The 24968-nt window shown below is 47.1% G+C and overlaps 1 protein-coding gene across 3 annotated transcripts; it reads left to right on the top strand.

Moving 5' to 3' along the window:
- Positions 1-445: 445 nt before the first annotated feature.
- Positions 446-24600, top strand: RCC1 (regulator of chromosome condensation 1). Of its 3 annotated transcripts, XM_036255831.1 has the most exons (11): positions 522-611; positions 15919-16000; positions 16550-16657; positions 17677-17864; positions 18008-18187; positions 19024-19120; positions 19235-19357; positions 20561-20716; positions 20960-21079; positions 21393-21545; positions 22762-23094. In XM_036255831.1, the coding sequence occupies exons 2-11, from the start codon at positions 15928-15930 to the stop codon at positions 22935-22937; spliced, it is 1374 nt and encodes a 457-aa protein (XP_036111724.1). In that variant the 5' UTR covers positions 522-611; positions 15919-15927; the 3' UTR covers positions 22938-23094. The 3 variants fall into 3 exon arrangements, with proteins under 3 accessions (XP_036111725.1, XP_036111724.1, XP_036111726.1); XM_036255832.1 differs by lacking the exon at positions 16550-16657 and having other exon boundaries at positions 446-611; positions 22762-24600; XM_036255833.1 differs by lacking the exon at positions 20960-21079 and having other exon boundaries at positions 22762-24600.
- The last annotated feature ends 368 nt before the right edge of the window (positions 24601-24968 follow it).

Genomic DNA, 24968 nt, shown 5'->3' with positions numbered 1-24968 from the left:
CCAGTGCTCTCGCCTGTCACTCCCACAAGTACTCTCTGCTCCAGCCAGATCTTCTTAACAGTTTCCCACAACCACCCTAGGCTCTCATCGCTCCCTGTCATTGCAAGGGATGCTTCTCCTAGGATGTCTTGGCTTCTTCGAGTTAACTTGGAAAGCCTTTTTTAAGACCCAGGCTGAGTCAGGTGCCCCTGTGCGTACTCTTTTCATAGCTCCGTGTTGGTAGTCTGATTTCTCATCTTTCTCCAAGAGACCTTCTTGAAAACAGGGACGATCAGTATCTCTTTTCTCTGTACAGTCTCTTCTACACAAAATATTCCCATAAACAAACCTTGTTTTCAAATGGTTTTTCTAGTTGTTGGGCCACTTGTTTCTATTTGGGGTCTCCAAAATATACATCCACTGTACCTGTGGAATACCGGTGGAGAGCCTGGTCTAGAGCTCCCTACCGGGAGCGTGATACTTGCACTTCCCGGGGCGGCCGCCAGGGGCCGCTAGACCCTTTGTTTTCTTTTCTGGCCCGGGTCGGGGCCCGAGGCCTGCAGAGCGCATGCTCTGGGGCAGTTCGCGGCCCAGCGGGTGAGCAGAGTTTCTCGTAGCTGATCTGCACCGAGGTAGGTTGCGCGCGTCGCGGGCGAAGGGTCGTGGAGGGCGGCGCGCTGAGTGACCACAGCCAGAGCACGGGGTGGAGGGAGGTGCTCGGCGGGCTGGGGCCGTTGCTCGCACGCGCTTGGTTACGCGGCGACGGCTCCACGTGAAGCCCGGCGGCAGGAAGGCGCAAGTGCCGGTGCGCGTGTCCCGGTTCCGCCGGGCGTCCGGGCGCGGGCCGGCTCCGGGCTCCGCCTCGCTCGAGCGAAGGCCCGGTGGCCCCTCAGCCGCAGCGCCTCTCACGTCCGGCCCGCGGCGCCAGCGCGGGCGGGAGATTCAAACGGCCCCTGCGCCGCCGGGGTGCGCGCGGCCGCGGTGACCTCGCTGGCCGGGGCGTGCAGACCCGTTCGCCTCGCTGGCCGCAGCCGGCCGCCCTGGCGGGGCAGCGTTTCCGGAGCGAGAGTAGTGGTTTTGACCAGGCTTCGTTTGGAGAACTCGGTTTACAGAGTGGAGAAGGAACCCTGCCTGGCGAGGGTCTGCTTTAGGAGCTCGAGGGTAGGCTGGTGAGGGTCTGCAGCAGGGAAAGAAGTCTCAGCATCAACAGGCTCCAAGACAACTGTTGACTGGTTGGAGAGGTGTGCTGTGAACTCCACATCAACTCATCTGTCAACAGATTATTTACTGGCTGTCTACCCTGTGCCACTCTTTCAAGGCTGGGGAACAATGGTGAGAAGGGTCCCATGTGGCCTTTAAGGAACTTCCGGTCTCCTTGCGGAGACCCATGTGGGACCACAATTACATAAGTGTGATCACTGATGTATGCTGCCCAGCCAGGGGCGCTGCTGCTGGCAAGTCATTCGTTCATCAAATACTAATTAAGATGCTCCAACCAAGTGTCCTAGCAGAAGTTGAGTGTATGGAGTGCTACACAAGAACTCTGAGGGTATCTTCACCCAACCCTGCCCAGGAGGGTCAGAGATGGCTTTCCAGGTGAGGGAACTCTTGAACCATGTTTTAAAGGAGCTGTAGAGTTATTCTAGCAGAACTGGGGGTGGAAGGATTAGGGTGTTCCAGGCAAAGGAAACAGCACATGCAAAGGCATGAAGGTCTAGGTGAGTGTTATTGTCAGGGATTCCACAGGTGTTTGAGTCTGACTGGAACACAGGGTACAAGGAGGGAAGTAATAAGATGATACAGCAGGAACTGGGTCTTGAAAGGTCTCAAGTGCATGACCAAGGAACGCTGGGTAGGGGTGGAAGAGTCAGGGATGGTTTCACCCAAGAAGGGCATTAGAATGGAGTCTGGAACAATGAATTAGGAGTTCACACTGGTGTTTTCAAAAACATTCCAAAATCAGGAATCCTGTTCAGCTTTGCACCTTACTAGTTGAGTCCCCATGGGCCATCCACCCAGTCCCCCTATTAGTTTATCTGTAAGATGAAGGTAAGAGACATGTGAGAATTACTAATATCCTATAATTTCCATAAAGTAGTAGTTCTAACATCTGCATCTGGTGGAAGATGTGGCCCCTTTCCTTCTGGGGAAGAATAAACACATAAACCCAGGCACAGCTCTTGATGAGGAACTCTTGGCGTGAACTAATCCAGCACTGTGCTTGGCACATAGCAGGAGTTCGGCAAATGTTGTTGACAGATGAGCCCATGTCCTCCCTTCCCTGGGGACCTTTCTCACAAAGAGATTCTCCAGCGTCTGGGTCTGGCAGGCAGATGTCTGCCTCCTGACATTGGGGATCAGAGGATGGTGGTAGGGACAGCTGCTGTGATTAGAGAGGGCTCTGTTTCCCTGCTGTGGTGAGATCACAGGGGGTCACAGCAGGAACACTAGGCCTCTGGTAGACTCTCTAGTCTGGTATGTGTCCATTCATCACATGAAGAAACTGAGGCTCAGGAAGAAGTGGGAAGGGGAAGCTCTGACCCACTCCTGTGTGGCCTGGGGTGCCTTTCCCTGAACCTCAGCTTTCTTATTTGTGAAACCAGGGTGATTACACTTACCTCAGAAGGCAGGTGTGAGCATTCTAGGTGTGAGTTGACTCTGTATCTGGCTTTTAGTTACTTGGGACTGTATCTCACTCTTCCAGACTGTGAGCTCCTTGAAGATGGAAGCTGTTTGTCTGTTGTGGGGCGAGGGTGGGGGACAAAAGACTACTACTTATTCCCAGCCCAGACACTCACTGTCTCTTTAAGAAAACACACCCGGAGCAGTTAGGGAGTATGCACAAAGGATTTGTGCACTATAGGATGTATGTGGGTAATGGGTATCAGGCTCAACCTTTGAGAAGGTGCCCTTTTCATCCTCTGCCCTGTTCCTAAGATTGCTCACAATAGCATTGCAGAAAACTCAGGTCTGATGGACTCTAAAGCCAGTGCTCAACACCACCACAGCAGGGAATTGTACCCGTTGTCCTTTCCCATGTCCTTCAGATTCTTCACCCACCTGGCCTACCCTCTTAGGTGTCTCAGTGTCTCCTCTCTGGTCTCACCATCTTCTCCCTCTCAGCTTCCTTCTGCCCTCTGCTCCTTATGTTTGGCAAGCTCATGGGGGAGCCTGGGGAGGCCTGCCCAGGCTTCCTCCACCCCTGCCTGTATCATGGCCTACCTTTAGCCAACCTGTATTTGTTTGTTTGTTTATTTATTATTTTTTAATCCATCAGATGTACTTTGGTTCTATTCCTGTCTCTCCTTTACTGGCTGTGTGAACATAGACATGTAAATATATTTCTCTGTACCTCAGTTCCCTCAACTGTGAAATAGGAGTGAGAGTTTTTTAGCCTATGTGAGAAGTAAAATGGTGTTGTCATGTAGAAGATAGGAGTGGGTAGTGCCACAGAGAAGCTCATTATTATTGTTATTATTATTATTTTTTATTTTTTTATCCTCACCCGAGGACATTTTTCCATATTTTGTTCAGATAGAGTAGGAGGGAGAGAGAGAGAAACATCGACGTGAAAGGGACACATCGCATGGTTGCCACCTGCACGACTCAACCAGGACTGGGGACAAACTGCAACTGAGGTACGGGCCCTTAGCGGGAACTGAACCTGGGTCTCTTTGGACTGCAGGCCGACGCTCTAACCGCTGAGCCAAACCGGCCACGGCTGTTATTATTATTTTAATGCTATTTTTACTTTATTGATTTTAGAGAGAGAGAAACATCAATGAGAGAGAACACTGAGTGGCTGCCTCCTACACACCTCCCAACTGGGGATCCGCTGGCAAACTGAGAGTGTGCCCTGACTGGGAATCGAACCGGTGACCTCTTGGTGCATGGGTCGACGCTCAACCACTGAGCCACACCAGCCAGGTGAGAGGCTCATTATTTTAAAAAGTAGATGGGGCCCTGGAAGGTTTGGCTCAGCAGTTGGAGCATTGGCCTGCAGAACAGAGAGTCCTGGGTTTGGTTCCCGCTAGGGGCACATATCAAAAAAAAAGGGGAGATGGGTATGGTGGATAGACATGTAAATTAATGTAATTATGGGCCAAAAGTCTGTCCTCATTTCTTTGGGAGAGAATGATTTCTTTATGTTTAGGAGAGGGACCAGAGGATCTGTGGAGCTGACTTGGAGACTTGAGTAGAAGTTCTTCCAGTTTGATAAGGGATAGGAAGGAATATAGATGCAATTGGTATGAAGAGAACAGTAAACAGTCTCAGACTGTGTGGGAAGAGAAAGGAGGATGTAATAGAGATGTAAAAGAGATGAGGCCAGAAGTTAAGTCAGTACCAGAGCCTGGGGGTTTTTAGTACCAGGTTAAGAAATGTGGGCTTGATCTTCCAGGCAAAGGGAACCACCAAGGAGCCTGGGCAAGGAAGAAGCTTGTTTCAGGTTTGAGGTATAGAAAGATCAGAAATGACTTGTAGAGTGGAATGAGGGTGGGGAGCAGGAAGACCACCCTGGTGGGGAGAGAATATGACACAGTTCCCAGGCAGGTGGAGAGACTGAAGAATGTGGGGAGGAAGCTAATAAGGGCAGTACTAGCTCTGGAATCTGACCAACTTGGTTCAGCTCTTGATTTCCTCTTCCATTCTTAGGGAAGATCCATCACTTTCTGAGTCTGGTTTTTTTTATTTTTTTTATTTGTGTAGTAGGATCATTGTAGCTAGCTTGCAGTGTGATGCCCCAGAATTTTAGTCAAATCATAGATGGCTAAGGGCTGGTTCCAACCCACAATAGCATTTTTTTTTTTGTTGTTAGTGCCCCACGACACCAACCACCTCCTATATATTTTCTGTCTTCACTCCAGGCCTTGTCTACAGGTCTTCCCAGCATCAGCACCATAGTGTCTGGCATAATTATGTTTGTTTTTTTTCTTCTTCTTTTTTAATCCTCACCCGAGGACATTCCTCCATTTTTTGTTCAGATAGAGTAGAAGGGAGAGAGGGGAAGAGAGAGAAACATCGACATGAAAGGAACACATCGAGTGGCTGCCACCCACACAACCCAACCAGGGCCGGGGACAAACTGCAACCAAGGTACATGCCCTTAGCGGTAACCTAACTTAGGTCTCTCTGGACCGCAGGCTGATGTTCTAACTGCTGAGCCAAACCGGCCAGGGATGACATAATTATGTTTTGTGTTTTTTTTCACTTTGTTGTATTTTTCATACTACTACAATTTCCCTCCCCAGTGCAGCTGTGTGGGGGAAGAACAAACTTTCTTCTACCCTCAATGTTCTTCTGGCTGATCAGATAATCAAATAGACGTAAGACAGATTTGCAAGAGAAAATAACCAAATTAATACATATATATATATAGAACTCCGCATACTTGAAAGAGTCAGAGATAGAAAACTAGCTTGGGTATATAAGACATCCTGAGCTAACCCGGCCAGTGTGGCTCAGTGGTTGAGCATTGACCATCCACCAAGAGGTCGCCAGTTTGATTCCCGGTCAGGGCACATGCCCAAGTTGTGGGCCAAATCCCCAGTTGGAGGCATACAGGAGGCAGCCAATCGATGTTCTCTCTCATCGATGTTTCTCTCTCTTCATAGTTCTCCCTTCCTCTCTCTCTCAAATCAATAAAGAAAAAAAACAACAAAAACACATCCTGAGCTAGGCATGAGCTAGTGTCTTGGGGGCTCCAAAGGGTCATTGTAGCACATGGATGTTTAGTAAATAGAAGTTTGTCCTGCCTTATAGATAGGTTAAAAGAGATTATCTTGGGCAATCGCTTTTTATGGCCAAACCCCCTAGTTCAGAATCTTCTAAGTATTTAAGGTGGAGGGGGCAAACGTTTCTCTCTCTTTATTTTAACTATTTTAAAAAATTTCTTTTCTTTATTGATTTTTCTAGAGAGAGGAAGAGAGAGATAGAAACACTGATGAGAGAGAACATCGATTGACTGCATCCTGAATGCCCCCCACTGGGGATCTGGCCCACAACCTGGGCATGTGCCCTGACCAGGAATTGAACCAGTGACCTCTTGGTGCATGGGTCGACGCTCAGCCACTGAGCCACACTGGCTGGGCAATTAACTTTATTTTTATTGTTTATACTATTAGCAATAGCTTCTCTTGAGCCTTTAGCACAAAATAATCTGTGTATCACAGAGGCAGTCCTTGGGTTAAGTTGTTCTGGACCTCCACAACAGCTACAGGTCATTCTGAGGAATTGATTGGAGGTTTGCCTTTGGCAGGATGGGGCCCTGGACACACAGTGAACTGGCTGCCAGTCTGGCCAGTGGTACAAGCTGTCTACCTGAAACACAGGGATACCTGTTATATCTCACTCCCCTTAACCCACCTACCTCTGTCTACTTAACATCCCTTCTTCGATGGCTCCCAGGCACTTCAGACTTAATGAAAATACCTGATAAAATGGAGCTCTAGGTCTCTCCTCTCCTGTTTGTCCTACATTGTTTTTCATCTCACTAAATGGAAGTCTACCACCCACCTAGTCGGTTAAGTCAAAGCCTGGGAGTCCTGGTGTTTGGCCAGGCTCATCCCCAACCAGGATTCGCTAGATTTTTTTAGGATGGAAAAGTCATTCTGGACTCCTCCCCTCACTCTCCACATCTAACCCACTGGCGAAGTGAGTCTCTCTCCTAAGTTGATCTATTTTGTCTACGTTTTTTTCTCTGTTGCCTCAGGCCAAATCAAGTGAGTATCATCTCTCATCTGGATGCCTATAATAACCTTCTCCTCCAATCTATCCCATTTTCTTTACAGTAACCAGAGCAATGGTTTAAAAATGCAAATCTGAAGAAGACATTCTTAAAACTTTTCTGTTTCCCTACAAGGCCTTGCATGATCCAGTCTGTTCCCCTTGTGCCATTTCACTAATCATTGTCCAGCTACAGCCACACAGGCCTCCCCAGATTCCTAAACACATCACACTGTTCACAGGAACACTGTCCAGGTCTTCCCCTCCTGGCTTTCTCTCATATTCCAGGTCTTAAGTGTCACCTCCCTGACCTCTGTCCTCCCCTATTCCAGTTATTCTCTCTCTTTTTGTATTATGGTAAAATATAATAACATAAAATTTACCATTTCAACCATTTATAAGTGTATAGTTTGATGGCATTAAGTGCATTCACATTGTTGTGTGACCGCAAGTTATTCTGTCTGTCACCTTGTCTGTCCTTCACATAGCACCAGCTGTAATTTTTTTTCTTTCCTACTAGAATGTAAGCTCCATGAGAACAGGGAGAAGGTTAGTGTTCTTTTTCTTGCCACACCTGGCCCAGAGCCAAACAGTGGTAATAGGCACTCATAAATATTTGTGGAGTGAATAAATGCTTCCGTACATTGAATACAGCAGGCCATTGAATAATGATGTCACATTCAACATTGTTTCATTAAAATGTTGAAACACTGGATTTGGTTCACTGAGAGTCATAGAACCTATTGACAATGTTAAGTGTTGAATTACTGTACTTATTGTGTGGTTAGCTTTTCAAAATTCTTTACAAATGCTGTCTTTTTTTGTATGTTGTATGTATTCTGTATTACAAAAAAAGTGAGTTAGAGAAAAATGTTATTAAGAATATCATAAGAAAGAGAAAATACATTTACAGTACTATACATGTTTATTGAAAAAACTCTATGTATAAGTGGGTCTGGCAGTTCAGACCTGTGTTGTTTAGGGTCAACTGTATTTAGTTTTGTAAGAAGCTGCTACACCATTCCTAAGTGGCTACACCATTTTGCATTCCCACCAGCAATGAGTGAGAGGGACTGTTGTTACAGCCCCATCAGCATTTATTGTTGTCAGTGTTACAGATTTTGGTCATTCTGTTAGATGTGCAGTGGTACATTTCATTCCATTCTTTTTTTTTTTCTTTATTGATTTTTAGACAGAGGGAGAAACATCGATGAGAGAGAACATCGATTGACTGTCTCCTGCATGCCCCCCACTGGGGATTTGGCCCACAACCCAGACATGTGCTGTGACCAGGAATCGAATTGGCAACCCATCCTCTTGGTGCATGGGTTGACGCTCAGCCACTGAGCCACACCGGCTGGTCATTCCATTCTTGATGGCAGCCTTAAGAAGGGGTTGTGGCATCCCCTTTTACAGATGTTAATATAATTCAAAGAGGTTAGGCTGCTAGCCAACCATGGTCACAAAAGCCAGTGAACAAGCCACAGCTCTGGCAGGTGAATCCAGTTCCCTCTGCTCCCCAGGAATGTGCATTTTTAGTGTGGGAAAAGGAGTCTTAAAGAGGTGGCTTGGAGGGGAGGATTCACACACTGCGAAAATAAAGGTCAGGTGAAGCTCAGAACTGCCATCTCATCAGAGTCAGCACTGGGCCAGTCACAACCTGTAGAAGCTCAACCTGCATAGCTACTTCCCTATCTTCAGTACCTTGTTCTCCTCTCAGGGCAGTCAGCAGAATGTCCCTGGAATTTAGAAGCCACTGGCCTCTGTGTTCATATATTGTGGAGTGGGAAGCTGGAGAGGCTGGGGCTCTGGGACCTACTGGAAGGAAGGAAGGGAGGGAGGGAAAGGGGAACAGAGGGAGTGAGTGGGCTGCTGGCTAGACCCACAGTTGAACCTGAGAAGGGTTTTTATAGTTCTACAAATTCTGTAGCCTTGGGTAGCGTTTCCATCCCTCATCTATGAAATGAGGGAGAGGAGGGTTAGGTTCGTTTAGAGCTGTGGCTGAGTGTTACCTGGGGCAGGTCCTCGATATTATCATAATACCAGTATTGGTTTACTGAGCACTTACTATGTAATTACTTTTATAGTATTAGCTCATTTAACCCTACACCTCACAAAGGTGTAGGTACTCTTATTACTCCCATTTTACTGAGGAGGAAACTCAAGAAGAGGTCAGATAGCTTTATCCCAGGTCAAACAGCTAGAAAGTAGCTGAGCCCAGATTCTGGCTCCAGAGGCTAAACTCTTAACCACCTCTCTATCTCTTAAGTGTCCTGGCTCCAGCCATCCTTATAAGAGAAATCACAATCCAGTGTTTGGGAGCCCCAGGCTTAGACAATTTGACTGTCCTTCACAACCTTAAAGACTAGGGCTCAATAAAGATGTGTTTCCACACCCAGCTGCTGTGGCTCAGTTGGTTGGGTGTCGTCACATGCACCAAGACGTCACCTGTTCTGTTCCCAGTCAGAGCACATGCCTAGGTTTCAGGCTCAATCCACAATAGGGGGCATGCAAGAGGTAGCTGATTAATGTTTGTCTCTCATTCATGTTTCTATCTCTCACTACCTCTCCCTTTCTCTCTCTCTAATAAAATCAGTAAAAAAAAAAAAAAATTTAAAAAAAAAAAAGAGCCCTGGCCGGTTTGGCTCAGCGGTTAGAGTGTTGGCCTGTGGTCCGGAGAGACCCGGGTTCAGTTCCCGCTAAGAGCACGTACCTCGGTTGCAGTTTGTCCCCGGCCCTGGTTGGTCGTGCCGGTGGCAGCCACTTGATGTGTCCCTTTCACATCGATGTTTCTCTCTCTCTCTCTCTTCCTCTCCCTCCCACTCTATCTGAACAAAAAATGGAAAAGTGTCCTCGGGTGAGGATTAAAAAAAAGATGTTTTTCTGGCTCTGTCTGGTGTTTGTATATATACAGTGTTTATTTCTTTTTTTTTAATCCTCACCTGAGGACATTTTTTTGCTTTTACCTTCAGATAGAGCCGGAGGGAGAGAGAGAGGAAGAGAGAGAGAGAGACACGACAATGTGAGAGAGACACATCAACTGGTTGCCACCCACACAACCCCAACCGGGCCAGGGATGAACTGCAACTGGGCCGGGTATGCGCCCTTTGCGGGAACCGAACCCTAGACTCTGGTCCGCAAGCCGACACTCTAACTGCTGAGCCAAACCAGCTAGGGCTACAGTGTTTATTTCTTTTTTTTTTATCCTTACCCGAGGACATTTTTCCATTTTGTTCAGGTAGAATGGGAGGGAGAGAGAGAGAGAGAAAGAAACATCGACATGAAAGGGACACATTGAGTGGCTGCCACCCACATGACCAACCAGGGCCGGGGACAAACTGCAACCGAGGTACAGAACCGAACCCGCGTCTCTCTAGACCGCAGGCCGACGCTCTAACCGCTGAGCCAAACCGGCCAGGGCTACAGTGTTTCTTTCTTATTGGACTCTTTAGAAACACTAGGTTCCTACCAGAAGTGGCACTTTGGTATCAAAGGGCACAAATGGTCTGGTTTGGTTTTATTTAATGAGAATAACTTTTTAAAGTCTGATAATGTAATATGTCAAAGTTATATAGTGGTTATGTAGTTAACCATTAGTTACAGAGTTACTAGTGATTATCTCAGGGTTTGGGGGCAGTTATGAAGGATACTTAATGTTCTTCAATGTTTTAACTTTTTAAAAATGTTTTTATTGATTTTTTAGAGAGAGGAAGGAAGAGACAGAAATATCAATGTGATAGAAACATCTATTGGCTACCTCCTGCACATCCCCTACTGGGGATCGAGCCTGTAACCCCAGGCATGTGCCCTGACCAGGAATCGAACTAGGACCTCTCAGTCCATGGGATGATGCTCAGTCCACTGAGTCACACCGGCTGAGCTGTTTTAACTTTTTTTTTTTTTTTGGTGGTACGTGCCCCTAGCAGGAACCGAACCCAGGACTCTCTGGTCTGCAGGCCAACGCTCAACCGCTGAGCCAAACTGGCCAGGGCGGTTTTAACTTTTTTTTTTAATCTTTTTTTTTTGTTCAGGTAGAGTGGGAGGGAGAGAGAGGAACAGAGAGAGAGAGAAACATCGATGTGAAAGGGACACATCGAGTGGTTGCCACCCACACAACCAACCAGGGCCGGGGACAAACTGCAACCGAGGTACATGCCCTTAGCGGGAACCGAACCCGGGTCTCTCTGGACCGCAGGTTGACGCTCTAACCACTGAGCCAAACCGGCCAGGGCGGTTTTAACTTTTTGTAATAAAAATATGTAATGCTCCTTGTTAAACATCTTAGATAATATAGGAAGGTACAAAGAAAAACATATAAGTTGTCCATAAGCCCATTTTTCAGAGGTTACCATTGTTAATAATGGATATATTTCCTTCTACACATTTTTCTACACTTATTTGTATATGTGTGTATGCATTTATATTTCAAAAATGGGATGGACTGTTTTTCAGTCTGCTTATATTATTTGGCAATGGTAAACATTTTCCTGTTTGATAAATCAGTCTCTGAAAGCATCACTTTTAGTGGCTTTATCCTGTTCTGTCATGAATATACCACATATTATCTATCTAGTTCCTTACTGTTGAGCACATGGGTTGCTCCATTTTTCAAAAATTTTATGAAGAATACAATAGAGAATATTTGTGGAACTTAATCTTTGGGTGTATTATTGTGTTCTTGTTCTTCTCAGATAAATTCTGAGAAGTGTAATTGCTGGGCAATTCGTCTCACCTTTTTAAAATTTAATTTTTTTTTTAACTTTATTGTTGAATGTATTATAGATGTCCCTCCTTTTTTCCCCCCTTCACACCCTTCTCCTCACTCCCACCCCCTCCTGCCTTCCCCACACTATTGTCTGTGTCTATTGGTTATGCATATATGCATATAAGTCCTTTGGTTTCTCTCTTCCTGTTCCACCTCCTCCTTTCCCTTTGAGGTTCCTCAGTCTAACAACCAGTTTGTATTTCTTAATCCCTTCATCTTTTTCACCCAATCCCCCTCCCATCTGGCAACCAACAAAAACTTCTCTGTATCTATGAGTCTGTCTCTGTTCTGCTTACTTATTTTGTTTATAGATTCAATTGTTGATAGGTATGTATTTATTGCCATTTTATTGTTCATATTTTTTATCTTGTTCTTCAAGAAGACCTGTCAACATTTCATATAATACTGGTTTGGTGGTGATGAACTCCTCTGGCTTTTTCTTGTCTGGGAAACTTTTTATATGGCCATCGATTCTAAATGATAGCTTTGCGGGATAGAGTAATCTTGATTGTAGGTCATTGCTTTTCACCACTTTAAATACTTCTTGCCACTCCCTTCTGGCCTGCAAAGTTTCTTTTGAGAAATCGGCTAATAGCATTATGGGAGCTCCATTGTAAGTAACTGCTTTTCTCTTGCTGCTTTTAATATTCTCTCTGTCTTTAACCTTTTACATTTTGATGATGATATGTTTTGGTATGGACCTCTTTGGGTTCATCTTGTTTGGAACTCTCTGTGCTTGCTGGACTTGTATATCTGTTTTCTTCACCAAATTAGGGAAGTTTTCTGTCATTTTTTAAATTTTTTATCCTCACCCAAGGACATTTTTTGATATTTTGTTCAGATAGAGTGAGAGGGAGAGAGAGAGAGAAAAAAAACATCGACGTGAAAGGGACACATCGAGTAGCTGCCACCCACACAACCCAACCAGGGCTGGAGACAAACTGCAACTGAGGTACGTGCCCTTAGCGGGAACCGAACCCGGGTCTCTTGGGACCGAAGGCTGACGCTCTAACCACTGAGCCAAACTGGCCAGGGCTATTTTTTCAAATAGGTTTTCAATTTCTTGCCCTCTCTCTTCTCCTTCTGGCACTCCCATGATGTGAATGTCGGTATGCTTGAAGTTATCCCAGAGGCTCCTTACACTATCCTCATTTTGGGGGGATTCTTTTTTTTCTTTTTGCTGTTCTGATTGGGTGTTTTCTGCTTCCTTATCTTCCACATTGATGGTGTCACCTACTCTACTATTGATTCCCTGTAAATTCTTTTTTGTAGTTGTTGTTGTTTAATCCTCACCCGAGGACATTTTTCCATTTTTTATTCAGATAGAGCGGGAGGGAGAGAGAGGAAGTGAGAGGGAGAAACATGATGTGAAAGGGACACATCAAATGGCTGCCACCTGCACGACCCAACCAGGGCCAGGGACAAACTGCAACCGAAGTACATACCCTTAGTGGGAACCGAACCCGGATCTCTCTGGACCGCAGGCCCATGCTCTAACCGCTGAGCCAAACTGGCCAGGGCTCTCTTTTTTTTTTCTTTATTGATTTCTAGAGAGAGGAAGGGAGAGAGAGAGAGAGAGAGAGAGAGAGAGAGAAACATCAATGAGAGAGAACATTGTTTGGCCGCCTCCTGCATGCCTCCCACTGGGGATTGGGTCCACAACCTGGGCATGTGCCCTGACCGGGAATCAAGCCAGCGATCTCTTGGTCCATGGGTCGATGGTCAACCACTGAGCCACACCAATCGGGCTCTGTAAATTATTCTTTATTTCAATTAGTGCATCCTTCATTTCTGACTGGTCCTTTATTATGCTCCTGAAGTCCTTGAAATTCTCACTAAGTTCATTATAAGCACTGTTTTGAACTCTGCATCTGTTAGATTGCTTATCTCCATTTCATTTAGTTCTTTTCCTGGAGTTTTGTTCTGTTCTTTCATTTGGGACATGTTTCTTTGTATCCTCATTTTGGCTGCCTCCATGTGTTTGTGTCTATGTATTACGTCGAGTTGCTATGTCTTCTAGGCTTTCTAGGGTGGCCTGTTATAGTAGATGTGCTGTAGGGTCCAGTAGCACAGCCTCCCTGGTCACCCAGCTGGGCCCTCAAGGTGCACTCCTTGTGTGGACTTTACACCCTTCTGTTGTAATTGAGTCTTGATTGCTGTTGGCAAATTAATGGAAGGGTTTGACTCAGGCTGATCAGCTGCAAGTACTGGCTGTGCCCACTAACCAATGACTTTTGACTACCTTGGATGATCAGCTGTGCAGGGGCCCACCACACAGAGCAAGACATACTTCAGCAGGGCTCTGGTACCCAATGAGTCCATTTCTTGAGTGTGTCACTTGTGGAGGTGCTTGGGTGGTGGTGCTTTGATGTGGTCTGAAGCTAACCACTGGGTGTGCTGGCTCTGGGGCAAGGTTAGCCACTGCTGTGTTCTACCCAGGGCCACCGGGCATAAGCTACAAATGGCTGCTGTTTGTGCTGGGCTTGGAGGTGCCTAGGCAAAGCCAAGCTTGAACCAAGGTTGCCTGCTGTTACTGCCAGGCCTGGGGCCACTTAGTAAGAGGTATGGGGCTTGCTGTGGCCAGATACTGATTGTTTGAGAGAATTTAGGAAAATCTGAAGCAGGAGCCAAAATAGGCCAATCCTATGATAAAGCCCCTGGAAACATCTTGGGTGGGCCTGAAAGTTGGGTGGGGCAGGGCCTCAGGGAATCACCAGGGCAGAGCAAACAGTGTGAGCCAGGTTTCTGGAGTCCTAGATATGGCGGTATCTGCCAGCTTCGTGGGGGAAGGGCTCCCCAAGAGAACAATGGCCTATCTAGCATGTCTGTCTGGGAGAAAGCTGCCTCTCCAGCCCTTGCCCTGATGCCAAAGAACTGAGTTCTTCCCTGTATGTCTCTGGTGCCTTTCAAGCTGCCTCCCCTCCGTGCTGGAGCCTGAAGGGTGTGAGTCCAAGTAAGTCCCTTTAAGAGAAACTGCCTGGGGCTCTAGAAGCCTCAACATTCCTCAGCCTCAGTACCCACATCCCTCAGCCTCAGTTCCTGCTGGTTTTTACAGCCAGAAGTCTATGGGACTTCTCTTCCTGGTACTGGAACCCTAAGCTGGGTTCCTGGTATGGGATGGGGACCCCTCACTCCTCAGGGAGGACCTTTCCAGCCGAGGTATCCTCCTGGTTTATTTATTTATTTTTTGGTATGTGCCCCTAAGGGGAACCGAACCCTCAACTCTCTGGTCCGCAGGCCGATGCTCCAACTGCTGAGCCAAACTGGCCAGGGGTCCTTCTGATTTTTTAAAACAATAATTAATTTTTATTACAGATGTCTCATGTGTCCCCTCCCTCCAAGACACCATCCTCCCTATCCCACCCCTCCCTCCTGATTTTTATCTACATGGGTGTGGGACCAGTCTGTCAGCGCCTCTGCCTCTGCCTCTCCTACCAGTCTCGGTGTGGCTTCTTTAATTTCATAATTGTAGGTCTTCCATTCAGCTTGATTTCAGGTAGTTCTGAAGGATAGTTGTTCTATAGTTTAGTTGTAATTTTGATGTGGTTGTGGGAGGATGAGTACTGTGTTCACCTATGCCGCCACCTTGACCGGAAGTCCCTCTCACCTTTTTTCAAGGTGTTTTTTTTTTTCCTTTGATTTTAGAGAGAGAGGTAGGGAGAAAGAGAGAGAGATAGAAACATCGATGGGAGCCCTGGCCGGTTTGGCTCAGCGGTTAGAGCGTCAGCCTGCAGTCGGGAGAGATCCGGGTTCGGTTCCCGCTAAGGGCACGTACCTTGGTTGCAGTTTGTCCCCGGCCCTGGTTGGGTTGTGCGGGTGGCAACCACTCGATGTGTCCCTTTCACGTCGATGTTTCTCTCTCTCTCTCTCTCTCCCTCCCTCCCTCCCTCCCTCCCACTCTATATGAACAAAATATCGAAAAATGTCCTTGGGTGAAGATAAAAAAAAAAGGAACATCGATGGGAGAGAACATTGACTGGCTGCCTCCTGCATGCCCCCCACTGGGGATTGGGCCTACAACCTGGGCATGTGCCCTGACCGGGAATCGAACTGGTGACCTCTTGGTGCATGGGTCAACACTCAGCCACTGAGCCACACTGGCCAGGTATTTCTTATTTATTTATTTCTCACCTGAGGACATTTTTCCATTTTTTGTTCAGATACAGTGGGAGGGAGAGAGAGAAAGAGAGAGAGAGAGAGAGAGAGAGAGAGAGAGAGAGAGAGAAACAGAGAAACAGAGAAACATTGACGTGAAAGGGACACATTGAGTGGCTGCCTGCCACACGACCCAACCAGGACCAGGGACAAACTGCAACCGAGGTACATGCCCCTAGCGGGAACTGAACCCGGGACTCTCTGGTCTGCAGGCCGACGCTCCAGCTGCTGAGCCAAACTGGCCAGGGCTTTATTTCTTTATTAATATGACATGGAGTATTTGCCTGGGTTTTTAGGACAGAAAGATGCCACCCAAGCGTATGGCTAAGAAAAGATCATCCCCAGAAGATGCTCTCCCCAAAAGCAAGAAGGTGAAAGGTAAGTTGGCCTCTATCTTAGTATGTATGGCATCTTGAAGACCCTAAAATTAGGGACTGGGCTCCTTTCTCCCTGATATTTGAAGTTGAGAGGCCTGGAAGTACAGGGACTGCACCCAGTTGGAGAGTCTCCGTAGGTCATTAAATCCCACCCTCTAGGAATCATAAAGCAGAGACTTGTCTAAAAGCACTCAAGTAGGACTAGTAAAAAACTAGGCCCTTGCCCCAGGCAGTAGTGGGTTTGGATCACTGACTTCCAGATATGGGTTCAAGTCCGGCCCCTGCCACTTTTTAAGTGTGTAACTTTAGGTCAGGTATCTTAATCTCGCTGAATTTATATTACCCCTTTCTTGAAATAAGAGGCAAGAACAGTACCACCCTCACCAGGCTGTTGTGGGGAAAATGAGATAATGTCTGGGCATTATTTGAGGGAGGTGGCTATGGTTTCCTCTTTCCTGGAACCCTCAAGGGAGATAGGGAGGAAAGATCCACCCCCGATCTGGGAAGGGGGAGTGTGGACCCACACTCAGACAGTGTATATCTTTTGCAGACCCTCGTAACCAGGCAGTGAGGGCCGTTGCCTCCCACCGCGTTCCCGGTGCCTGCTACTCCCGAGGTGCCTGCAGGCTGAGCCCTCCTGACCAGAAAACTCGACCAGGTGGCTCCCTGCCCAGTGTACTGCCTCAGAGGCCCTGGCAACCCCTGGGGGAGGGGCTGGACGCCATTGGCTGTCTGGGGCCACGGGTGGTTGCCATTGGCCAGCAGATGGCCGTGGGCCACCCACTGGTTGGCACTTACCTCTGCAAGTACCTATGTCAGCTCTTATTGCTGCCCCTCCCTCTTCAGCTGCAGCTGTATGTCAGCACCCCATGGAAGTTGTCAGTGTGAATATGTTCAGGAGATGTCACATCCTGAGGATGAAGGCTAGGGACTGTGCTCAGACCCATGTAGGCTCCCTTGGTTTTGGTGTAAACACTATTACTAATTAGCTCTCTTAACCTCTGAGGCTCTATTCCCTTTTCTATAAAACAGAATCTTAAACATGGAAGGTCTGTAGCATAATTTTGAGGACTACAAAGCAATTTAATGTTAGTAGCATAAGCAGTCAGTACAGGGTAGACATTATTATCTGAGTTCTCACTTTTGGCACCATGATGCCTTATTGAGAACTTACAGCTAATTAGGAAAACTGTCTTGTGTGCTCACTGTTCTCCCCACCAAGATTCATTTCACAATATGGAGTATCTCCTTGTTTCCATTACCTTCCTCAATGTGCTCAATTTTTATTTTTATTATTTTCCTTTATTGATTTTAGAGGGAGAGGGAGAGAGAGAGAAACATCGATGAGAGAGAACATCGATTGGCCGCCTCCTGCATGCCCCCCACTGGGGATTTGGCACACAACCTGGGCATGTGCGCTGACTGGGAATTGAACCGGTAAACTCTTGGTGCTCAACCACTGAGCCACAATGGCCAGGCCTCAATGTGCTCAGTTTTTAATCTTTACACACACCCTATGAGATAGGTATTTCTATTATCTGCATTTCACAAATGAGAAAACTTCGGCTCGGAAAGGTCGTACTAATGGTCTGTGGCAGAGCAGGGGTTTGAACCCAGGTTTGTGTGATCCTAGAGCCCATGCAGTGACACACACGGGCTGTTTTCTTCACCCCTCAGTCTCACATAGGTCCCACCGCACAGAACCGGGCTTGGTGCTGACACTGGGCCAGGGTGATGTGGGCCAGCTGGGACTGGGCGAGAATGTGATGGAGAGGAAGAAGCCAGCCCTAGTACCCATTCTGGAAGACATTGTACAGGCCGAGGCTGGGGGCATGCACACCGTGTGTCTAAACAAAAGTGGCCAGGTAGGTTGGGGGGTGGAATGGGATTGGACAGGGTCTGGGGTTGGGGCCTTGGAGATGGAGCTGGCTAGTTGACTAGGGGGTGGTCTGAACAAGAAAGGACTGAAAGGTCAGATCTTGCACTAATGGGGACATCCTGGGCACAGGTCTACTCCTTCGGCTGCAATGATGAGGGTGCCCTGGGAAGGGACACATCAGTGGAGGGCTCAGAGATGGTTCCTGGGAAAGTGGAACTGCAAGAGAAAGTGGTCCAAGTGTCAGCAGGAGACAGTCACACAGCAGCCCTCACCGATGATGGCCGTGTCTTCCTTTGGGGCTCCTTCCGGGTAAGATGGTCTGGAAGACTACTTGGGGGCTGGCAGACAGAATTAACTGGTGGGGCTCCAAGGATGTCCCATTTCCATGCCTCTGTTGTACTTACTGGTGGAGAAATCAAGTCCTAGAGGTAGAGCTTACGCCCAGACCCAGGTCTCTGGCTTCATTCAGGCCTGTGCACACACTGGCTCTTTCCTTGAATCTGATGTTGTGAAGTGTGTGTCTTGGGAAAGGGGTGAGTCAAGGATGTCTTTGGGCCGAGACCGATCCAGGAGCCTGTTGTCCTCACCCATCTCCCTACCTTCGACCTCTCCTCCTCCCTTCCCAGCCGTCTTCCACACTTCTCAGGGGCATTAGGGGACTTGAGGGGGAAATTGTCACACCTCAGAATTTCCAAGACACAGGAGTGTAGTTTAAAAAGTAGATTCAGCATTAAAATTATTTTGATACTTTGGTATTTAATATATTTTAAAATGTCAAAAATAAAGGAATCTGATGAGGTGTTTCCTCATCATGGCTAATTAAAAAAAAAATTATGGAGAATTTCAAACACATAAAAGTAATCAGAATAATATATTGGATGGCCATCTACTCAACAATTATCAACCTTTGACCAAACTTGTTTCCTCTCTCCTCCCTTGCACTCCCCCACTCCTTTGATATTTTATTGCAACTCATAGACCATGTATGATTTCATTCATAAGCATGTCACTATATGGCCTTGTTCCCGCCCACTTCTCCACCCCCATCTGGCACCAGTGCCCCTTGCCAGACAGCTCTCCAGCTGATCTAGCTGATATGGGGCATGCAGATCTGGCTAATAAGTGCTCTGCCCCTCCCTTTTCAGGACAATAATGGTGTGATTGGGCTCTTAGAGCCCATGAAGAAGAGCATGGTACCCGTGCAAGTGCAGCTGAGTGTGCCTGTGGTGAAGGTGGCCTCGGGTAAGTCTGGGGTCACTTGCTCTGGGCAGGAGTTGGAGAACCTTGTTCTGGTGCTGGCCCTGCCTTGGACGTTACAGACAAGCCCTGCATCTCCTGCCTTCTTCTCACCCTCAGGAAATGACCACTTGGTGATGCTGACAGCTGATGGTGACCTCTACACTTTGGGCTGCGGGGAGCAGGGCCAGCTGGGCCGTGTCCCTGAATTATTTGCCAATCGTGGTGGCCGGCAGGGCCTTGGTAGGTGGCTCAGGTCCCTCTAGCAAGGCAACTTAGCAGTCTACCCCCTGATGAAGGTCATAGGCAGCAGGGATTCTCTGTGTGTGTTTAGGCTTATATCAGATAGATTTTCGGTGGTTGTTAAGAACTTTGACTCTAGCTGGTAGCTTAGTTGGTTGGAGCATTGGCTTGATACACCAGGGTATGGGTTTCATCCCCGGTCAGGGTACATATAGGAGGCAACCAATAAATAAATGAGTGGAGCAACAAATCGAGGTGTTTTTTTTCCATCTCTCTCAAATCAATAAAAAATAAAGATAAATTCACTCTTATTTATTTTTTAAATTATTTTTATTAATTTGTTTTTGTTACAGATGTTTCTCCTTTTTCCCCCACTGACACCCTCCTCCCCATCCCTCCCACTCCTTCCTCAGCTTTGTTGTCTATGTCCATTGGTTATGCATAAATTCACACTTATTTAAACAAGTAAAAAAGAACTTTGATTCTAAAGCCAGGCAGCCCTGGTTTGGCATCCTGGTTCTGCCACCTACTGGTTTTTGGACCCTGGACATAGTTTCCTCATCTCTAAATTTTTTTTTTCCTGTATTGTTTTTTAGAGAGAAAGGAAGGGAGAGGGAGGGGGAGAGAGAGGGAAACATCGATGCAAGCGAACATCGATTGGCTGCCTCCTGCATGCCCCCCCACTGGGGGTCAGGCCCACAGCCTGGGCATGTGCTTTGACCCGGAATCGAACCGGTGACCTCTTAGTGCATGGGTCAACACACAACCACTGAGCCACATGGATGGCCTTTTTATTTTTTTTGTACGTGCCCCTAGCGGAAACCAAACCCAGGATTCTCCAGTCCACAGGCCGATGATCCAACTGCTGACCCAACCCAGCCAGGGCTGGCTTTTTTTTTTTTTTCTTAGTTTCCTCATCTCTAAACCTACCTCCCTCGTTGGGTTGTTGCGGAGTTAAATTAGTTAACAGAGAAGAATGGTGGGCACCTGGTAAGACCATGTAACTATTACCTCTTAGGGCTGTGGGCATCTGAGTGAGGCACTTGTACTCTCTTGGCCTCAGTTACCTCTTCTGTGTAATAGAGAAAAAAGTCACTGCTTAGCCTCCCTCTGAGGGTTTTAGTAATGTGGGAGGAAACTGACTTGGGGCAGACAGGAGAGGCCGTGTGTGTCTGCCGGTGACCTTGGCTTCTCTACCTGCAGAACGACTCCTGGTCCCCAAGTGTGTGATGTTGAAATCCAGGGGAAGCCGGGGCCATGTGAAATTCCAGGATGCCTTCTGTGGCGCCTACTTCACCTTTGCCATCTCCCTTGAGGGCCATGTGTATGGCTTTGGCCTTTCAAACTACCATCAGCTTGGTGAGTCCCAAACCCAGCACCTGGCTTAGCCAGAGTGACCTAGGTTCCAATCCTAATCCACTACTCACTTGTTGTACACTCTTATTGGAGTCACCCCTCAGAGCCACAGTTTTGTCATCTGTAAAGTAAGAATATCCTTATGCTGGTGGGAGATAAGGTAGCCTTAGTGTGGGAGGGGATGAAGAAAGACAGTTCCTTGGACACCTTCACCCCTGACAACTATGTCCTGGCCTTGCCTCACAGGAACCCCAGGCACAGACTCTTGCTTTGTACCTCAGAACCTGACATCCTTCAAGAACTCTACCAAGTCCTGGGTGGGCTTCTCTGGTGGCCAGCACCATACAGTCTGCATGGATTCAGAAGGTGATCCCTTGGCACAGGCCTGGCCTGACTCCTGAGACCATGGCTCTTGGAACCTAGGTCTGCTCCAAGGGTTGAGCCAGATGGGAGTCCATGAGGGTCACATCCATCCCCCAGAGTCCTAGTGCTCTTCCAAGTATAAGTTCAGTGGGGGCCTATGACGGTTGTTCCAGGCCTCCCCCAAAACTGGAAGAGACACTGTAGACCTCCTCACAACCTTGGGAATGGGGACCCAGCTCCCATGGTTATAGAAACTCACGTGGCCGACCTGGAACATGCCCTCTGTTACTCCTCCTCTCTCTCCCTCCTCCCACAGGAAAAGCGTACAGCCTGGGCCGGGCTGAGTATGGGCGGCTGGGCCTTGGGGAGGGTGCTGAGGAGAAGAGCATACCCACCCTCATCTCTAGGCTGCCCGCCGTCTCTTCAGTGGCTTGTGGGGCCTCTGTGGGATATGCCGTGACCAAGGATGGTGAGTGGAGCTGCCCACACTCGGTCTGGTTGGGGCCTGGGGGTTGTGATTCTTAGCAAATTGCCCAGCAGACTCTGATGTCCACCATCAGATGGAGCTGAGATGCAGAAAGCAGTGTTTATAATAACCTGGTTTTTCTCCTGATTGTCAAAAGCTCTGGCTTTGATGAGCTTAAAATGAGTAAACAAATTATTAGTATTATTTTTTAATCCTCACTTGAGGATGTTTTTCCATTTATCTTCAGATAGAGTGGGAGGGTGAGAGAGAGAGAGAAACACGGACGTGAGAGAGACACGTCAGTTGGTTGCCTCCTGCACAACTCTGACCAGGGCCAAGGACCAAACCACAACCAAGGTATGTGCCCTTGGCTGGAATCAAACCCGAGACTCTTTTGTCTACGGGCTGATACTCTAACTGCTGGGCCAAACTGGCCAGGGCTAAAGAGATTATTTTAATAAAGGTGATTCATTCTGTGGAGGAGAAAAACAGCAAAGGGGAATATGTAACTGAGACCCAGTCAGGCAGTAGGACTTGAACCCAGGTCTCTAGACTCCTAACTTGGGTTTTTCTTTACATTTTCCACCATGGTGACCCCTTTATTTACAACCTTGTATGTGCCAGCTTTGCAGGGAGTTATACTTAGAATTTTATTAGGAGAAAGAAGGCTTAGTATTCGGGGTTCTGGCAAGCACAGCAGAGGAGAGTACAAGCGAGTAGTCCCGAAAGCCTGAGTGGGTGACGGTCGCATCCATGGGTCCCTTGCAAAGTGAGGCTGGTGGAGGTGCTTGATCTGGGATTATCTGGGAAGTGTTACTGAGGAAGTGGGCCTTGTACTACACCTTGAAGGTTTATGATAAGCAAAGGAGGGATTCTTGGGCACAGAAACATCCAGAACAGTCTGAGAGGTAGCTGGTCCTTGGAGTGGAGGGTGCTGTAGGGTTTTGGGAGTGGCCAGTCATGTAGGGTCTTGAATGCCATGTCAAGGAGTAAGGGAGAAGTCTTTGGCAGTGTGTAAGGACTGTGGTTCCAGGATGACAAAGCTCTTATCCATCATCTTCTTGGCTTTTTCCAGCTTCTCTGAATTCCCAGAGGCTGGGACATTGCCAGGCTGCTATAGGCCAAAGCTGAAATTCACCCTTATGTCCCAGGCTTCTCTCACTACAGAAAGGTGAGGCCAGGGATCTTGAAGACAGCTGCCCCTTTTTCTCTCTTGTAGGTCATGTTTTTGCCTGGGGAATGGGCACCAACTACCAGCTGGGCACAGGGCAGGAAGAGGATGCCTGGAGCCCCGTGGAGATGACAGGCAAACAGCTGGAGAACCGCGTGGTTCTGTCTGTGTCCAGCGGTGGCCAGCATACAGTCTTACTAGTCAAGGACAAGGAACAGAGTTGATGAAGCCTCTGAGGTCCTGGCTCCTGGCCCCTCCCTCCTCCCTTCTGGAACATGGAAGCCGTGATGACTACAGACTCCAGCAGGCCTCCCCCAGCCCCAAGTACTTTGTCATCTCCTGCCTTTTTTCAGTCCACAGAACAGAATCACTTTCTTCTTTTTCTTCCTGCTTTCTGGAATCATCCTGTTACTACAGGATGAAGGGGGGAATGGAAGAGGGGAGCGGGCTTTGTTGGAATGTTGCTCACCCCAGAACTATGTGATTAGACCTTTCCCCCTCATCTCTACCTCTTGGCTGACCCTGGTTTTGTCTACCAACACCAAAATTTCTTCCCCTGGGGGGTTTGGTTCCCACACCCTGAGAAGTTGGGACTCCATCAAGCCCTACTCTAGTCATGTGCCACTCTTCCTGTCCTTCACAGCCCACAGGCAGACGGATGATACAGCTGTCAGATCCTGCTGTCATATACCTATGCCTGAGGGAAACTGGAGAAGGGGCAGGGTTACCAGCCATGAGCAGGCCCAAGCCAAATATTTGGTTTTGAACAGGTGTGCAAGGGGCAGGAAAAAAATGATCCTCCACTTGATCAAGAAAAAAGCCAATCAGCCTTTCTCCTGGAAGCACAAAGCATTCTGCCCTGCACTGCCCATCCAGCCTCCCACACCTGCAGCTAAGGGCCTGAAATCTGGAAAGGAAGCTAGGCCTGCAAAACAGGACGGAGGGGAGAGGGGAAGGAGGGTTTCATAAACAGCAATATTGAGAGTGAAAGGAGGGCAGGGAAGAGGGTTGGATGGGCAGAGGCTGGGCCCCAGAAAGGGAAGCAGCAACTTGTACAGTGTCTGAGAAAACAGCAAGCAGTTTGATTTTTTTTTTAAATGTAAAGTATTTTAGAAAAGAGAGTGAAATCTTTTAACATTTTGAATAAATTTAGAGTTTTATAAAACAGGCCACTTGTTTTCTACACACTCCCTGCTTTTTTAAGGGAACATTGGTTGTGTTGGGAAGGGCAGGATAAACCCACACCTGTGAACTCGGTCAAGACCAGGACTTAGGTGATGTCAGGATGTCCTGACATGTGCCTGTCAGCTGTTGATGTGACTGTTCCATACAAATCAAAAAGTTGATTTTTGCTTAGGTATTTATGTTTCAGAAATCAGTGTATTTTTTAAAAATTATGCTGCATAATATGAGAGGCATGGGATGGTTCTTTCAGCATCTTAATCCCAAACGAAGACAGTACATCTCTAGAAATACTTATACTAAGCTTGCTGTTGTGTAATTTTCAACAGCTGATGTAATTGATTAACTGCACAGTAACTCTTAAGACAACTTATCATATTGTAGATTTTCACAGGCATTTGAGCAAACAAATCATAGAGCTGACCTGTCCAATATAGTAGGTCACTAGCTACATGTGGCCATTTACATTTAAATCAATTAAAATTTGTAAAGATTTTAAATGAACTTTTTCTGTTGTACTAGCCATATTTCAGTTCCACAGTAATTACATGTGGTTAGTGCCTATGGTATTGGGCTATGCAAATATGGAAATATATAGAACATTTCTATAATTGCAGAAAGTTACAATTGATATCATTGATATAGAAGGTCTGTATATGTATAACAGGAAAGTTTTATTAGTGCCAGGAGGATTCTTCTTGGATATCAGCGACTCTTGGAAAAATGAATATAATGTAAATTAACTTAAAATGTATTCTGTGATTTTTTTTTCCCCTTCCTTTGAACTTTTATTTTTGATGCAGGCACTATACTAATTAGAAATTGACTTTGTAGAAGGAAAAAATCACACTTGATTCTATTTTCTTTGTAAAGAAGCACTTGTGTATCTGCTCTTCCCCCGCCCCTCCCCACCAAAGTACAATTGGATTAGATGTACTGGAGTTTTTCCCTTTTGACAATATAGCAGGTTGAAAGTACCCTGTTCTTAATAATAACTCTTATGGATTGGGGCTTAAAATGGGCCAGGCATTGATAGTTTGTCTAATCCTCACATCAGCCCTTGAAGGTAGTAA

The sequence above is a fragment of the Molossus molossus genome, unplaced genomic scaffold (genome assembly GCF_014108415.1).
Source record: "Molossus molossus isolate mMolMol1 unplaced genomic scaffold, mMolMol1.p scaffold_m16_p_12, whole genome shotgun sequence".
Classification (NCBI taxonomy): domain Eukaryota; kingdom Metazoa; phylum Chordata; class Mammalia; order Chiroptera; family Molossidae; genus Molossus; species Molossus molossus.
This window is presented reverse-complemented; position numbering and strand designations above follow the sequence as displayed.

Bases quoted from the DNA above. Each gene is read 5' to 3' on its own strand.
- RCC1 (XM_036255831.1), top strand. From the start codon at position 15,928: ATGCCACCCAAGCGTATGGCTAAGAAAAGATCATCCCCAGAAGATGCT. The intron at 16,658-17,676 runs GTGGCTCCCTGC...TTCACCCCTCAG, and splicing joins TGACCAGAAAACTCGACCAG to TCTCACATAGGTCCCACCGC. The intron at 21,546-22,761 runs GTGAGTGGAGCT...TCTCTCTTGTAG, and splicing joins ATATGCCGTGACCAAGGATG to GTCATGTTTTTGCCTGGGGA.